Here is an 18,116-nt window from a genome sequence, read left to right on the forward strand (position 1 = left end):
TTGCAAGCAGGAAAAAAAAAAACACCACACCTGCTCAGCTTACTGTGCATGTCATTGTGAAAACAAACTGGTGGGTGCGCATAAGTGCTGGCATGTTTACTTTGAGTCACATATTAAGTCTGATAAAACAAGGGATCCTGAGAGCAAGAAAGCATTTTAATGACTACTGAAATAGCACAACATTGTGTCCTCTTGATAGTATAATTAAAGCAGGACATAATGTTGATGTTGCAAATTCATAAGGGGTAGAGGAATATACTGCACTCTAAGTCTACCGCCTCATTTTCAGTGAAGTTCTCCTTCAGTCATTATTAACAGGCATGAGGTAGCTGCACCGTAAACATTAGAGATATGTTTATATAGGGAAAATGGGACTGAAAGATGTCGAGAGATAGGGTGATCCCCACCCGACAGCATTGCCCAGCAAAGGCACATATGCTTGCTGACCTAAGATGCAATGATAGGATCTTCAAAAGGTAGGTGGCATGTCTGAACACACATACTTATCAGGCAAGGCTGAAAGAAAGGGTTTCAAATACAACAGGTGACCACAGAATCAAAGACATTACAAACAACTATAGGTCAACGTACAAGTACACAGAGCAGATTTATTATGATCAGGTTTGCTCAATGCAGCACACTGAACAAGCTGACAGAGAGGGAAAACCTGCTGGGAGGTGCAAGAACGTCACAATATATCAAGCTTGCTGGTCACAGAGGCACATATTTCTCTTGTAAAACTGTATCTCTGAACAAACAAACTGTGCCACTAAAGAGAAAGAAATCAGCAGCTACAAACTACGTCTTAAAGGGTTTGATCAAAAGTGATGGCAACATCCTTACCTTGACTCACTGTTTACAAGTAAATCCAAATGTATTAATGACCTAGCAACCTCCTCTTTATCAGCAGCATCTAGTTTTGTGTACACACACCACCACAATGAACTCTAATGATAACCATGCTATTTTAAAAGCAAAGGATTTCTCCACACACATACTAGTTTTACAACACCAGCTACAGGTGCAATAATATAAGTTCCTCCCAAGCGTGATGGGCAACGTGGGAGATAGCACGAAGGTGGTATGTTCGAAAATTTAACAAGTGGGTGATGGAGGCTGGCATGATGGGCTGATCAGAGACAGGAGTTGACATCTTGATAGTGAATGACAGGTAATATATAAGGTGGGGAAAGGCCAACAAGGACATTGAAAGAGAATTAGGTTCTGTTTGATGTGATAGAGAAGGGGGAGACTGTGGACGGATGAAAAGAGGGTCACATGGTCAAAGCAACAGGCTCAGAAAAAATAAATTTTGCAACAGCATTCTGAATGAGTAAGAGTGGGGCAAGACTGCATTTCTGAAGGCCAGAGAGAACGATGTTGTAATAATCCAGACGCGAGATGATATGAGCCTGGATGAGCATTTTATCTGCATGCCTGGACAGAAAAAGATGTATCTTAGAGATGTTATACAGTAAGAATCAGCAAGATTTACACATAACCTGGATATGAGGTCCTAGAGAGAGGTCCATGTCAAAGATGTCACTCAAGCCTGTACCCTGGATGTCAACAAGGATGGTAATGTTGTCCACAGTGACCAACAAAGAAAGAAGAGGGAGGCTTAACAGGAGTGGGAGAAGGTGAGAGAGAGATTAGGAGCTCTGTTTCAGCCATGCTGAACTTGAGCTGACAGCTAGATATCCAGAAGGAGATATCAATGACAGGCTGAAATTTTAGTCTGGATAGAGGGAGAGAGGTTTGGAGCAGAGAGGTAGATCTGAGTCATCTGCATAAAGATAGAAGTTGAATTCTTTTACATTACGAGATTGCCCAGAGATGAAGTGTACAGAGAGAAGAGAAGGGGACCAAGGACAGAGCCCAACGGAACTCAAAACTCACTTTTTAACAAGTGTATCCATCTCAATGAACCTTAGTTCTATCTTTCACAATGAAAAGGAACAGTATAAAGATTTGGAAAGGTTTGTAAATCCTTTTTCTCATGTATCTATGATATGTTCTTTTAGAAAAAAAAGTCATGAAATAAACTGGTAACTAAGTAAGGTGTGGGTACATGAAGATATCTCTGCCAACCCGCAACTCTGGGTCACCCCCAACATCCTTTTCTTTTGCTCCTGCTCTTTTGCCATGGAATGTCTCTGACGGAAATCCCATAGTCAGGCTAACTTCCTCCACTACAAATTCATTCCCTCCTTTTTCAGTTCTTCCATTTTTCTAATTAAACAACTCTACATTCTTAAACTTAGTGAACAACATGCCCACAATCCCAGTGTCTCTCTCTCTTTTTTTTTTTTTTTGGACTCACTCCTCAAACCCTCCTCTCTCTTGCCTCTATTTTTCTACCTGTGCAGGATCTCACCCATTTCTTCCAACAGAAAATTGAGAAAATACAATGTGACCTTTCCCCCTCCCCTTGGCCTACTTTTCCTTCCCCTCCTACAACACTGTCATCTTTCTCCCCTATCACAGACATTTTCCTCTGCTCTTCTCCTCTAACCCCTGTTTCCTCCAGTGACCCCATTCCATCTCCTGTTCTCCCTCGCACCCACCCCCTCCCTTACTCTTCTCCTTAAGCTGTCCTCTTTGGCTTTTCACCCCTTATAATACAAGCAAGCTTTAATCTCTCCCACCTTAAAGTAACCCACCTTTGACACCACTTCTCCAGCTACCACCTCATCTCCCTTCCATTTCTAGATAAGGAGGATAAGATAAAGCATTGAATATGCTATTTACAATACTGTAGCTGTCTGGAATTCCACTCTTCTGATTCCATCCTAGATCCTCTCCACTTTGGCTTCCACCCCTCGCATTCCATTGAAACTACACTCAAAGTTTCAAGTGTCCTCTTCCTAGCCAAACCTCAGAACCAGTAGTCCATCCTCATGCTCCCTGACCTGTCAGTTATCTTCAACCCAGTCAACCATACTTCCGTTCTTGAAATCTTATCCTCCTTTATCTTTCATGACTCTCTCTCCTTTCCTGGGTCTCCTCCAACCTCTGCAAATGCTTGTACCCTTTGGAGGATTCTCACTGCACCCTTTGGAAAATTCTCCTCATCCCTCCTCCAAGTTTCTGGGTGCGGTCCACAGGGTTCTGTCCTTGGTCCCCTTTTCTTCTCTCTGTATACCTCATCCATGTAAACAAATTTAACTACTATCTCTATGCAGATGAATCACAGATTTCTTTCCTATTCAATTGCCCATTCTCCCCCTTTCATAAACATACCATTCCTGCAATTTTAAAAAATAAATCTGTGCAACATATCTGTGTATTTGATTAATGCCAACTTACATGATGATTCCCGTTTCCACATATTATATAAGCATCTAGTCATTATTCAAAATGAAAGCATTTCTAAAAATACAGCTCAATATGTCTTTTGTTTACAATATTTTCAGTTAACAGAGGTACTGGACTGAAAGATGGATGATTTGAGCTTGGGAGATGATCAAGAGAAAGTAAGATTTTATTGTATAATCCTACTCACTGTTACCAAAAATATACTCAGCAAAAGCCATTATGTAAGAGATTATTTCAAAATCCCAACAATTTACAAATGTTTCAGGACTCTGTGACAAGTTTGAGGGCTTGTTTGTCTGGGGGTTTCTTGCAGCAGGTGTTCAAAGGCAATAGTACATTTCACAGAGATTATCAGTATTATGCCCATCGAGTTTAACTACAGGTAAGGTAAGAGAAGTGTAAGGATTGCATTTGCTGAATTCAAACATAACCAAACAATGAGCAATTTCTTTTTTGTATCATCAATGTAGTGTTTTAGGGCATTTTCTGCAGAAAGCAAAATAAGAAGTCTTAGCAGTATAGTACAAGGAAAACATTCACGAAGGTTAAAAGAAGATATTGGACTCACATCTTTGACAGAGGAAAAAAGGGTGGTATATTCATTTGTACTAGACAATGGTTATGTAAACCTCTTCTTGAGAGGTCTGATTTTTAGTTGCATCGTACTGTAGATTAGATTACTTTTATCTCATCCATAAGATGAGACGAAGCGATGTCTTTAAGAAGTGTTGTGCTATATTTTTGTAAAATTTCAGTTTCCTATTGTACAGTGTTTTTAAAGGTACTGTGTCCAAACACATCCAAAAATATTTTTCATCCATCTCCCTCTACATTTTTAAATGGAAAAAATTGACTTAATTTCAGACCCAAATTCATGTATCAATATGGAACCCTGAAGAACCTGCTCCCCTCTACCAGTACAGGAATAGCTAAAGCCTGCAAGACCCATTCAGTCTTAACAGGTCACCACTAACCTAAGGATCTGAGATAGGACTGACAGCACCTCCCAGCATACAACCGGATCATGATGGACAATCACTCTACTTGTTGGAAGGAAGCATGCCTCGTATAAGGAACAGACTATACCCTTCAGGCAAAGGCAGGCAAAGTTCCCCCCATGCTTACAAAAACACTGTCTCTTAAGCCTAGCAGACCCCTGAGAAGCCAGGGTCATCCATACAGTAGGCCTGTACCGACTCACTGGTTCTGGTCCCCAAAGCCTCCTCTCCGGCTTTCCCAGTAGCCCAACTCCATTAGAACCGGGCACTTTCACCAACCACTGCACTATGTTTCTGTCTGCACACGGTGACCTACTGTTTTGACAAGCAATTCCCAAGATTGCTAAATTAAAGGATTTAAAGAAAAATTGTCCCCCTCCTATTTAAGTTTTACTTTCGGTTTCCCCTTTTGTCTGTGTGGGTTTAGACATAGCAAGAGGAGGGAAAAAGCATGGTATAAAAACTGAAAAATGTGATTTGTACAGGAACAGAAACCAGCTAGGTATTTCAGGGACATGTGTACCACTTAGAACTACATACAATTCATTTTGTTTAAATGATTGGATTTGAAATGACTGTGTCCCTTTAAATGTTTTCTTCCACTCACTCCAAAATCTTAATTATAATTGCTTCTCTAAATAGATTTGTATGCGTGTATTACTAGATCAACCCATCTTCTGTCAAATGTACAGGAAATATCAAAAATTCATCTCACTTTTAGATTTTAATGATCAAAAATATCTTAAAATTGTTAGAGCAGCAGATTCAAGAAAGTGGAACCATATGATTGAACAAGAGTGAACCTTTCCATTTTCCTATCTCCATAAAACAAGTTAGCAACTTTGTTGTAAAAACACTGCTAACATTTGGTGCCTTCTATAAACAACTATATATTTTTTTCATTTAAGGAGAAATGAAAAGTCCACCGCGGTCTGTGAAATACACAATCTTCCAGAACTGGACTAGAGCATCTTTCAGAAAGGAAGAGGATAGAGACTCCCACTATTACAAAGTTTTGTGCCTTGCTTCTAATTTGAATTTGTCTGGCTTTTGGTCAGCTCCACACTAGAAGTATCTTGTCAGTATACTAATGTCAATTAGGAATGTGATTATGCTACTGAATACTGAAAGACTGGAAGGATATTAGTTACGGCTCTTTCCTACCTTAGAATTTTACATCCCGCTTTAAAAAAATCATTATAAATTAGAATTATCCCAGGCATTTGAAAACAAACAAAAGGGCAGGGAATTGTAATTGTAAGGATGGGAACTGTCCTAAGCAGAAGGCTTACCTTAAAATGGTGATCGGTTACTTTAAAATGCTGTACCCAGGACATATTTTTAAGTAGTGCTATGGGAACCTGGAGCATATAGATAGCTGCCCTTCATTTATTTTAATGTATAAAAAAGGATAAAGGGCTACAAAAATTTGGCCATTAGTTTATCTTATTTTCCATATTAAAGCTCAAATCCTGGAAGGAGCACAACTGAATGGAGTCCTGTGCACACCTGGTACCGCACTGAACTCTGGGTCTTACCCCCTGTGGTGCTCTTTGCTGGACCAGGGCCTAAGTGATGGTTACCCCACTGAGCCTGGGCCCTAAATTAGGGTTGCCAGGCATTGAGGTTTTCAATTGGAATGCCCGATCAAAAAGGGACCCTGGCGGTTCCAGTTGACACCGCCTACCAGGCCATTAAAAGTCTGGTCAGCAGCACAGCGGGTGTCTGGGGCTAAGGCAGGGTCCCTGCCTGCCCTAGCTCCACGTGGTTCCCTGAAAGTGGCCGCCCATGCACCTAGGGGCTGCAGGGACCTGGTGGCCGCTTCCTCGCAGCCGCAGTAAGCGCCACCGGGACCCAGCACCTCAAATCCTCTCCCACGCCCCAACCCCTGCCCCAGCTCGGAGGGGGAAGAGAAGCAACGGAGGGAGGGGGGATGGAGTGAATGGGGACAGGGCCTCGGAGAAGGGGCAGGGCATGGGCAGGGCCTTGGGGTAGGAGGCAGGGCAGGGGTGTTTGGTTTTGTGCAATTAGAAAGTTGGCAACTCTACCCAAAATATGTCACACTCTGCATAAAAATTAAGCGTACCACTTGCTTATTAAGTGGCTCTCATAGCTCTGATACTCATTCATGCCACATTCTTGCATACACTCCCATTTTGACATGGTTGACATTAATCACAAAAAGAATTATGGAATACATTTATCACTTCTGTTCCCCAAAAATCAAACAAGGTCTCTCTGTATTTACCGCAGAAATCAACACTCTCTCTTTTTAATGGTTATATGACTGTGCTAATTCTTAAGTTTCCTAAACTGGGCCAACTCATCAGTCTGTTACATCAGTCAGATGCTACAGCATTTACTAGGGTTATAACTAGAGGACAGAGTTACATAATAGAGTCAGTTCAACTGAAAAATGGTCCAACTAAAAACCCCTCTCAGATAGGTATATGGATATGTCCCACATACTAAATACATAGAGAAATATTAATTTAAAAATAGAAGTTCTCCAAGTTCAGAAGCATGTAAGTCTAGGGCCACTTTATACAACACAACATAGAAAAACAAATTAAGCATGTATGTGTGCTATTGTAATGCCAATCACAACACTTCAGGTGAACAAAAAGCTCATATTTTGGCTTATAAACACATTGTTCATGTCCTCTATCAGCCTCTCTGATGCTATCACAAAAATCACCATGAAGCGTTTTGGTGTCCAATCCATATTCTCTCCCTACCACTGCCTTTTGTCCTTAGTCTCATGCTCTGGTGATCTAGGACTTGCCTTGCTCACAAAAATTCCAATATACTACAAGATCATAACAGTGATAGATACATTTTGTTTTAAGAGTTCCACCTGGCTGCTATGGATGGATGAGGGAGTTTGAATTTCCCAGTAAGCAATCAATGCAATGTTGGGCTTTCCTCCTCCTCCCTCCCCATACACCCTCTGTCACGAGACTGATGAGCGCATTCAACATTGTGATAAAGAAATTACCACCTCGGCAAATGGCAGAAAGCTCACAAGGAGCTCTAGGGAACTTGCTTGCCAGAGTTTGCAATTTGGCAGTTCTAGCAGCTAGTTTGCTGCAGCTCTAAGCAGCAGAGATTTTATACATAAAATATTCTCTATATATGTATCTATGAAAATACACACACACACAAAGTATGTTATGTTATAGAAACATATGTACATATTAGAGGTTCTGCCATGCCTCTATAATGCACAAGCATTCTTGCACACAGACATGTACACACAAAATGTAATTCAGTGCAAAATTCATTATAGCAAGGTTATTGTAATTTTAGCTTGGTTCTTAATATTTATAGAGTTGGTACTTCTCAGTTATTTGCTTCTGCTGAGGAAGAGATTGTACAGTAATTATGTACAACTGCTGCTCCCACTGAAAAAGAGAAAGCCCTACAGCAGTCTCCTGAAGCATATTTCCAACGGATGCTGAGATGTTACAGGCCAGACATCTCTGCTGCACCAAAGCGCTGCCTTTTTCTTCAGTTTTTTTTCAAAAGGGTACAAACCCCATGCACTGGTCTTACAAACTACAAATACTGTATCAACATATTACAAACCAGAATTACCATCCGTGCAGTCTTCATAATACCAGTCTAGTTCATAGTAATCCGCTTCAATAAATTTCTGCATAGTCAGTATCCTTCAGCAATGTAGAAGATATTTCACTGTGCTGAGGTCAAGTGAAACGCAACCATGCCTCCCTGCCTTTGCAAAACACTGAAGTGCAAAGACGCTGACAGAATGATGAAAATGAGCTGCACATTTTCAATGAGAGGCTGGAGCCAAAATACGAGAGGTGGGGGGGCGGGAAAAGGGGGAAGGGGAAAGGGTGTAGGAGAGAGATTTCTAAAGCAAATGCCCTAGCAGCTGCTCTAATAAAGAAGCTCTGCACAGCAGCCTTGGATGGGAGTTAACAAAATCATCCTATCAAAAGACTGGTATACTGACGTTAGGGACACACACCACTACTTGGCTGTTTCTAACTCATTCCTTTCCTCCCCGGTCCTCACATACCTTTCAGTCTAACATGTTGCCATGGAGACTGGCTGGCTCTGAAAGAGATGCCTAGATGAAGGAAATGTATTCTGCTGTTTCTGGCTTCACAAAACTAAGGAGTGTCTCTCAAAAAAGAAAGAAAGAAAAATTCCCACACAGAAAAAAAAAGCTCTTTAATATAATACAAACATACCTTTTTTCTGTTTTGCAATATCATAATCTTGTGATCCTTTGTGTATATCCAATGCCTTAATAATGTAAATCAAGTGCCTTACCACCTCCCATCCTGTGTTAGAAGCTCTCCCCCGCCCAAGTGGAAAATGAAGCTACAGTACTATTTTGCACTGTTTTAGTAGGTTAAGCACTAATTTTGCAAAAAGAAAATGTCTACATTAAAGGTGAAAGAGCGGAACTAGAAAACCAGACAGTAACACATTCCCCCTTTGGATAAGCTCATCTACTTTTGCCCTCTGCGTTCTCAGTGAGCCAGCGACCTATTTTGCAAACATCTACGCCCCTGTGGCAGAAAACAAGGGGATTATGGCAAACAGCAGCCATTCTGTATAGCTAAACTAGTTACACACAACCGCTCAGTATTTTTCATTTCCAAAATATCTGGTGTGGAGAAGGATTCACTTTTAGGTACCTCACTAGGCTGGATTTAAACTACTGGAATTATAAAATATTTATTTGTGGAACAGAATTTTAATAAATTGGTATTTATAACAATATTCAGGAAGTCAATTAAATCTGCAAGTGGGGGGTAAAAGTTATTACAATGCTCAGACATCCATTCCGTTCTTATATTCCACTCACATTCCCCTTTCCCCATCTTTTATGGACTCCACTGGGTTCTTTACAAAAGACTTCAGAGACTTGGAATGATATATTCTATTTCAAGACATCTTTTGTACATGACTGTACAGTGCCTAACACAATGGGGCCCTGGTCTGTAACTGGACCCCTAGACTCTATTACAATAGAAATTAATATTAATATCATTACCATAAAACATATATTTTCCTCTATCTAGATATTAACTCCCATGACCACAGTATTTGAGCCTTACAAATATTAAGGACTTTATTCTTACACCACTTCAGTGAGCGAGGGATGTAATATCCATTTCACAGATGTGGAACTGAGGCACAGAGAGACTTAATGACTTACCCAAGGTTTCACAGGAAATCAGTGGAAATGCGAGGAACTGAGCCCAGGGCTCCACAGACCTATGCAATGGCTACACTAGAGAGCTCTCTAGTGTAGCTGCTCTAAGCCAACAGGAGAGAGCTTAATTACTCCAGCCCAGCGGTAGCTATGTCAGCAGGAGAAACTCCCCAGCTGACATAAGCACTGATGTGGACAGTGCTAAACCAGCATAAGTTAAATCGCTAAGGGGAGTGGCTAATTCACACCCCTGAGCTACAAAACGTAAGTCAGCGTAAGATGTAGTGTAACAATAGCCCTAGCCTAGTGACTTAAACACCACACCATCCTAGCTTCCCTTTGAGAGATGAGTTGTATTATGTTTTCTACTGGTTTTACACTGTATTAGTAAATTTTGAAAAATTCTAGTACATATTTTATCCTTCCCTGCTTATAATAGAAATTGCAGGTGACACACAACACTCTCTTATGACCCTCAGTTGGGCAAACTTTAGATGTGCTAGTTTTGATAAGAAAAAAACCCTGAATTATTCCTATTAAAAAAGTATCAGTATAGAACTGCGGTGTCCTGGTTTGCGTTTTCATCTGCCCAGTCAATCATGCTGTAAATAGCATAATCAACGTCAAAAAATTAAGAAGTAGGGAAACTACAAGGACCAGTTCTTATGAATCCCTTGTTAGCTCTTACAGTTTGGTCCCTGGCTCCATGAAGATTATGATTTGCCATAGCCTGGCATGCCTTCCAGAGTTAAAAAGTTCAATAAAACCTCAGGTTTTTGATCTTTAAAGAGTTAAAGTTGTAGCCAGAGGCCTTTAAACCACAAACATGCTTTAATTCTACTGATCAGTGTGTTGCATGGTACGGTCAATATTTACCTGAGAACAGTAAGGTATGCACATAAACTACAGGTAAGTAAATTTCAAAGGAATATAAGATGCCATTAAAAAGCCCTGTATAATCTTTCATACAGAGCAGTAATACAATCATTTATGGAACAGAAGAGTTCACACTTTGAAACTAACATTTTTTCACTCATACATGTGTTTTCTAACTCAGTTTACGTGATTTTGTTATATGTAAGAATCTTGACAACTGAATTACTATACAATCCATTCCATCTCACTTAATCACACAGTTTTGATAGTTCCTTAAGCACACCCACACACACAGTAGGTCAATTGCACATACAATTAAAAGCACTTTTAAGGCTGCACCGTTAAAATAACATTAGGGAATACAAAAATGAAGGGTCCTACAGAAACATTAATTTAACTACTTTACAAATATGCCATCTGTTTTATTCCTAATTTCCTTGCTATAGGAACTTCTGCATTTCCTAACAGTTTAAACTTAAAGGGCACGATAACATAGCATAAGCTTTTCTTTTCTTTTTCTCCAGTATTTAATTTCCTTTTAAAAAGTAGCTTTGCTTAATACTAGGATTTAAATGGTCACAATTAAGCTTCGAAGTTCATTTTCAGTGAGATGAGTAAACACGGGGTAGGAAGGGAGTTCAAAAAATGCTTCTTTTTTGTTGTTTTTTTAAATTCTGCAGACAGTATTCTGCAAGATTGGGTTAGAGGTCAGAAACATCTTTTTACATTGGAAAGGATCTAGCTTTCTCACAAGAAAAACAATTAACCCTAACATACGGCTTTACAGAGACGAAGCATGTTACAAAACTAATCACCACAACATGCTTATCAAGTAGGGTAGGTAAATATTATAATCTCCACTCCATAATTGGGAAAATGGGGGGCACAATCACCCTATCATAGTGAGAAAACACAATGGCAGGGAGAAGAAATTCTATAGAAAGAATCATCCAGCTGGACAACACCTTCTTAGTTAAGTGGAGATGGTAGTCTCATAAAAGTGGGATGGACAATTTAGGTCTGGCACTTTCATGAAACATGCCTAATCTTGGACTGGCCCATGGAGGACCTGTGGTATCCCTGGGGAATCCTTTTCTCTCTCTCTCCAGCCCAAGCTCCTCCTCTGGGGCTGCTTATCACAAAACCCCATGTTATGGTGTATATTCTGATCACATTTTACTGATGTGCTATTGTGTTACTTATCCAATGTAAAAGTAATCAAATATTTGAACATAAGGAAATTCAGGTAATTATACTGCAAGATATAGGAGGAGTTCTTTACCCAGCAAATATTTTGAAGTAAGTTATGAGCACACTATAAACTCTGGATTGTATAAATGTACGCTGCCCCGCTCACACTTTGGAGAAGCTTCCCATAAATATCTGCAAAAACTAACTCCTTAAAACTCTTCTTTCCTGCAAGACCTACAAAACACTTGACAAAAACCATGATAACGGTTAGCCTGCTAGTGCTGAGACCACTGTCTGTCATGCTGATCAATATTGTCTCATTGTTTCCTTGTAGTCCCCGATTGGTCTATCTTTATCCATCTGTTGTCACTTGTCTTATTCTTGAGGTTGTACTCCCTTTTGGGCAAGGACTGTCTTTTCATTCTGTGTTTGTACAGAGCCTATATGGTCCATGACTGGGGCTCCTAGGCACTACAATAATACAAAATTAAAAATAGGGTTTAAAACTTCCTAATGTTTTTAGGGGATTCTCAAATTCATTTATATCGTGTTTTAGAATTATTTTTAAAAAGATAACATGTAGTTTAAAGCTAGGAAGGCATATTCCCCAAAAGGAGAATGTGAGACAACAACATTTCAATTATAGATCAAGAGTCATCATAAAACAAATCAATCAATCACAAATTACAAGGTAGAAACATTGTTTTCTGTTGCCAGTTGTTAGTAAACATAGGACTCCCAATATCTGTAATGCTAATATGGAAAGAAAAACATATTTATCAAGTATATATAATTTATAATAGTCAATCATAAATAGCAATAGTAGATGATAGCCCGCTCCCATATCACAAAATGTAAGACAAATCACCCTCTGGCTTCACAGAATCAAAGAAATTAGGAATGGATGGACTTATTTTATTAAGGCACCTTGTTCACCTCCTTGCCAGTGCCGGATTACTGCCTACCCTGTATTTTTTAGCGCTTTGTTAGTGTTGTTTTGAACAACAAGAGATTATATTGGGAAACATTTTTTTTTAAACTTCTCGATCCAGTTTGTATCTTATGAGAATCAATTATTATTTTAATTAAATGGCATGCTTCTGGGATGTTATATTTTGAAAGTTTAAGATAGAAAAAAGTTATAGTTACACTTCAGGGTATCGTCCGTCCCTCATTTTGTGTATGTAGCAAATGCCAACAGACACAAGCTATCACGAATGGCAAACTTGTTGCTAACATTCCAGTCTACCACCTCTCTACTTCTGAAGTGAAGGCACAAAGAAAAAAGGTACATATGGGCTTGTGTACATTAAACTTCCAAGAGAGGGCATTCCACAAATATGGGGAGCCCAAACTTTTGAACACATATACTGCTAGGACCTGGCTAAGGTTGTTTTAAGTAGATTTTGCTGCTACAGATGATATTCTAAATTTTTACCAATTAATCTTGTTTCAAAAAGGAGAACATTTAGCTCTGATGAGAAAGCAGATAAGTAATCAGAGTTAAACTATTTAGTGTCCTAAGATGTACCTTACCTATGGAAAGTTAAATTCTATAAAATATCCCTGAAGTATACTATTGTATATATATGTATATATTGTATACATTCCTCTCCTGAAAAAAAAAAATCTAAATACAGCAACATGTTTTGGCCTTCAGGATCCCAAACATAACGTAGTCCATGTAATTTACACATCAAATACATTATACATAATTAGCAAATAATATAAAGCTCATTACAGCAAAGGGCATAAAAATTCATGAGGCTAAGGCTTTATTTGAAACAACACTGAACACTCAAATACAAAATATACATCTTCCCTTGCAAATTATGCTACTGTCCCCCAGGGGATGAGGTAGATGAAGCATTAGAAATAATTGCAAACTTGATCTTTTGTAAGTAACTGCCTCCAGAAATCCTGGAATTGTAATATATAGTCTGTAGTTCTATTTTTCAGAAGCAATGAACACATTTGTGAAATTAGGAAGAGATTTACAGCATGCTTGACTGGGCAGATGAAAACACAAACCAGGACACCACAAGACTACTCTGAATTATTCCTATCAAAACTAGCACATCTAAAGTTTGCCCAACTGAGGGTCATAAGAGCAACATGCCAAAAGCCCATGGGCTGTACAAAATGTGCACTAGATGCATCAGATTGTAGCTGCCTTGGTCTTTACACTGAGCGCGCAGTTCATGGAGATTACAATTCCAAGCATGTGGTGCTCCACTTTGATCCCAACAACATTTTGATCCTTGGTAGTCAGACCAAGACAGCCTGCATTTCAGGAACTGTAGCCTCCTTGAGCTGTACCTTGATACTGAAGATGAAGATGGTAATTTGCTGCATTGTAGATCTACATGGCAGACACTTTGGCCACCCAGTTGAGACTTTTGCCCAACAGAGAGGAAATCCATTTATGACTTGAAGGTTATTTCCCTGCTAGGCTGAGTTATGTTGATAGGTAAAGATTTGACTGTGTTTTGGTTAGAAGCAGAGCAATCTACTTTGGCTGTCCTTGAAGGAAAGTGACAGTCTTTATTCTTCACAGGCTAACTAATGAGTGAAAACACGTCTTTCCTACTTTTGTTTCTGAATTTAAAAGAATGTCTGTAGTTCCAAAATGTCAAGCAGTAATTTTCAAATGCATTTCTATCTATCAAATGTGGAGACTCCAATTTGTTTGACTGTCATTTAAGTAAAGATTCAGATTAATTCTTCCCAGGACATAGAGAGTTTATATTCAAAAAGGGCATGCTAACAAACTGAAGCTGTTTGGTTGTGTAAACCTTCATCTTCATGCCATAGTATTAAAAATTTCTTGAAAGGAAAGGCCAAGTGGCTTGGTGGCTGTGCTCTAGATGCAACACATACTCACCAGGGGGTTACCTGGTGTGATGGCCGCCATCTTGGTCAACACACTTTGGACTGAACTGGGGACCTCCAAAGCTCCATGAAAGGCTACAACTTGAGCTAACAAGCCACAGTTCTATAGCTGGGCACTGTAATTACCAATCCACAGAGAACAGGAGTCTGAGAGGAGAACCTATAACACATGATCACCAGTGGGTTACACTAGAATGAACCTCATCATTTGGACATATCCTTAGAACTCCTGTGCTGCAGGCAAGTTACAAATCAAATGTTTTTACCCTCAACTCTCCAGAGAACAGACTGGAATATGCATGCAAAATTAATGTCTACATAAAGATAAAATGCTGTCTGTACATTGTACTAAGTACTATATTAAAGTCGGTATTAAAGTCATACACCAGCTGTTTACATTCTTTGCTATACTTCCTGTTACAGGTCTTCTAAACTCCAACCTGAATGAGCAAGCAGTATAAAAAAGAATCACACGGGAAAGTAAAAAGATAACTCTTAATATTCTGCCTAGAAGTTTTGCTCCAACTCTGGAAGAGAGATTTAACATGGTCAAATACTCAGTTAATGCATAGCTCCTTTCACTGCAACAGAGCTATGCCAATATACGCTAGCTGAGGCATTCACCCACAATATCTAGTAATTTCTTTAGCAAGTGGATCTTTTGGGACAGATTTCCTTCCAACAGAATGGAGGGTATTTAGCAGCACAGCGCTGATGCTTCTGAGAATTGTAGGATATGACTGGGCAGTAGGCAGAGTGTTAAAAAACTACAAGATTGTATACATCTCTGATCATATCAAATAAGTGACCTGTAATGAAGAAGTAAGGCTGCAGAAGGACCCAAGAATCTAATAAAAGTGGTGCTGAAAAACAACAAATCCTCTTTCCCGCAAAAGTCCAAAAAAGCAGCTAACAATGTCTTATTCATAAACTTGTTTTGAAAACTTGGTTTCAATTTAAGTTTGTAAATATTAATTGAAAAGGGCAGTTGTCAAGACAGAGATCATCCAGTGGATGGGGCACTGAAATAAAAGGTAGAAGAACTTGCTCTGTTCCCAGCTCTGCTACTGACCTGCTGACATTCAATAAGTTACATCTCTGTGCACTGGTTTCCCCTTCTGTAAAATGCAGACAATACTTACCTCCTTTGTAAAATACTTTGAAATGTGTGGATGAAAACAGTGATGTAAGATCTAAGAAGTAGTAGTAATATTATCAAGATTCAGAAGCCTGAAAATGGGATTAGTAGATTGACTTTGGCTCATTTCATGGATGCTCGTTGCATTGTCTGCCCTGTTTTGTCTTCCTGTTCTGCTTTTGAGCCAATGCATGACAATTACACTATGACCTGTGCTCAAACTGTCTTACGAGACTGGAACCAGCAGGCAGAGTAGAAATGTGAGCTTGTTTCAACCCACAAACAAAAACAAGCTGAGCAGTCTGGATTTGTTGTTGGCGAGTTGCTAAGTAGAGAAATTGGGCTTTCATCCATGATGAAGCCCATGCCCTTTGAAGAGCATAATGTGTCTTTAATGTCCTCCATTATTATTTTTAAAGAAAGGATACTGCTTTTCACCCTATCAATCTTCCAAACTCCTATAACTATTGATAAATGTTTTAATTTTATTCCTTCTCCCGTAACATTCAATAATCATTCATTGATAACCATGGCTATAAGCATGCCAGGCAGGTTTCTGTGGCTGGCATTTTAACTCTAAATCATGAATAAAGTTTCCAGCTGTAACTGAAAACCAATCTGCATTATAATCTCTCTAAAAATCTCCTTAATATTGCCGCAGACAATTTTTCAACAGAGTATAAAAAAGCCTACAACAAGTTTAAAAGATTTCATAAAGAAAGAAAAAAAGATTCTCTTTTATAAGAAACACTTCTAAACAGTAACTAGCACAAGTTCCAACATTACTGCAATTTGGCAGTAGTCTAAGGAATGCTTCTCTTTAGTAATAGGTCATATTGGATGAAGTATGCTGTGCTACATAGAGTATCTAGGAGGAAATAGATCCTAGTCATCAATTTGCTGCACATGAAGCTTTCCCACCCCTAAAGAAACAGCAGGGAATAACAAGAAACCAGATCATCATGGTTTGCCCTTTGTAATAAGTGTCTCAAAGTAAGAATTTGCACTGGAGGTGGAAATCAAAGCAAAACATCCACCATAAGCACAACACCACCACAGAGAGACTGCCCAGACTTTTCAGTTTATCTGGTTCATAAATGACTACACTTGCAGTACTTTTAGAGGTACTGGGGGCCTTAAATTACTCAAGAAATTGGGCTGGGGATGGAGGAAACATCATCTTACAATTATTCAACACAAACATCACACGATGAGAAAGCAGTAATATAAAAGTGAGAGAAAATAAATGAAGAATGAAATGAAGAAATCAACTACTTCTTTCTCCAACCTGACTCTCTCCAAGGAGAGGCACTCCCAAGGTGCAGAAAACCAGTCCGTTTACCCCCACGTAAACACACGTTTAAAACCATGCATCATGATTGCTATCCTGCTACTAAATGTAAGACAAACCCAAAGCTTATCCATTTTGCTCCAAAGAAGTCAAGACACACTGAATTAGAGGTTTGTCTGCCCCCTCCACTTGCCAAACTAGGAGACAGCATTGATGTCCTGAACCTGTGTTGCTACTGGATCTCCAAAGACATACAAACTGCCAAAAATACCCTTCGAGACCTACAGCAGGTCAGAAGACTTGGCCCCATTTCCATAATTGTGGACTCTGCCACAGTCACCTAATGCATTTGCAACCCGCAAACTTGACTAATGCAACATATCTACCAGGGTGAGAGAGTTCCTTTGCTCCTAGGTTTCAGAGTAGCAGCTGTGTTAGTCTGTATTCGCAAAAAGAAAAGGAGTACTTGTGGCACTTTAGAGACTAACCAATTTATTTGAGCATAAGCTTTCGTGAGCTACAGCTCACTTCATTGGATGCATTCAGTGGAAAATACAGCGGGGAGATTTATATACATAGAGAACATGAAACAATGGGTGTTACCATATACACTGTAAGGAGAGTGATCACTTATGGTGAGCTATTACCGGCAGGAGAGCTGGGGGGGGGGGACCTTTTGTAGTGATAATCAAGGTGGGCCATTTCCAGCAGTTGACAAGAATGTCTGAGGAACAGTGGGGGGTGGGAGGGAAATAAACATGGGGAAATAGTTTTACTTTGTGTAATGACCCATCCACTCCCAGTCTCTATTCAAGCCTAAGTTAATGGTGTCCAGTTTGCAAATTAATTCCAGTTCAGCAGTCTCTCGTTGGAGTCTGTTTTTGAAGTTTTTTTTGTTGAAGAATTGCCACTTTTAGGTCTGTAATCAAGTGACCAAAGAGATTGAAGTGTGCTCTGACTGGTTTTTGAACGTTATAATTCTTGACGTCTGATTTGTGTCCATTTATTCTTTTACGTAGAGACTGTCTGGTTTGACCAATGTACATGGCAGAGGGGCATTGCTGGCACATGATGGCATATATCACATTGGTAGATGTGCAGGTGAATGAGTCTCTGATAGCGTGGCTGATGTGATTAGGCCCTGTGATGGTGTCCCCTGAATAGATATGTGGACACAGTTGGCTTTGTTGCAAGGATAGGTTCCTGGGTTAGTGGTTC

The 18,116-nt window shown here is 39.5% G+C and overlaps 1 protein-coding gene across 8 annotated transcripts in view; it reads right to left on the reverse strand.

Moving 5' to 3' along the window:
- TRAK1 (trafficking kinesin protein 1) overlaps positions 1 to 18,116 on the reverse strand; it is a 114,847-nt gene that overhangs the window by 66,975 nt on the left and 29,756 nt on the right. The window contains exon 1 of one of the 8 annotated variants that reach the window (XM_075125668.1): positions 7,905 to 8,207. The exons of 4 other annotated variants lie outside the window; for them this stretch is intronic. In XM_075125668.1, the coding sequence (XP_074981769.1) occupies positions 7,905 to 7,977 (73 nt within the window). In that variant the 5' untranslated portion in view covers positions 7,978 to 8,207. Of the gene's footprint in view, positions 1 to 7,904; positions 8,208 to 18,116 lie in introns of those variants that run through there. 3 more of the 8 variants (XM_075125669.1, XM_048838868.2, XM_048838869.2) reach the window with 3 other exon arrangements.

This window comes from Caretta caretta, chromosome 2, assembly GCF_965140235.1.
Source record: "Caretta caretta isolate rCarCar2 chromosome 2, rCarCar1.hap1, whole genome shotgun sequence".
NCBI lineage: Eukaryota > Metazoa > Chordata > Testudines > Cheloniidae > Caretta > Caretta caretta.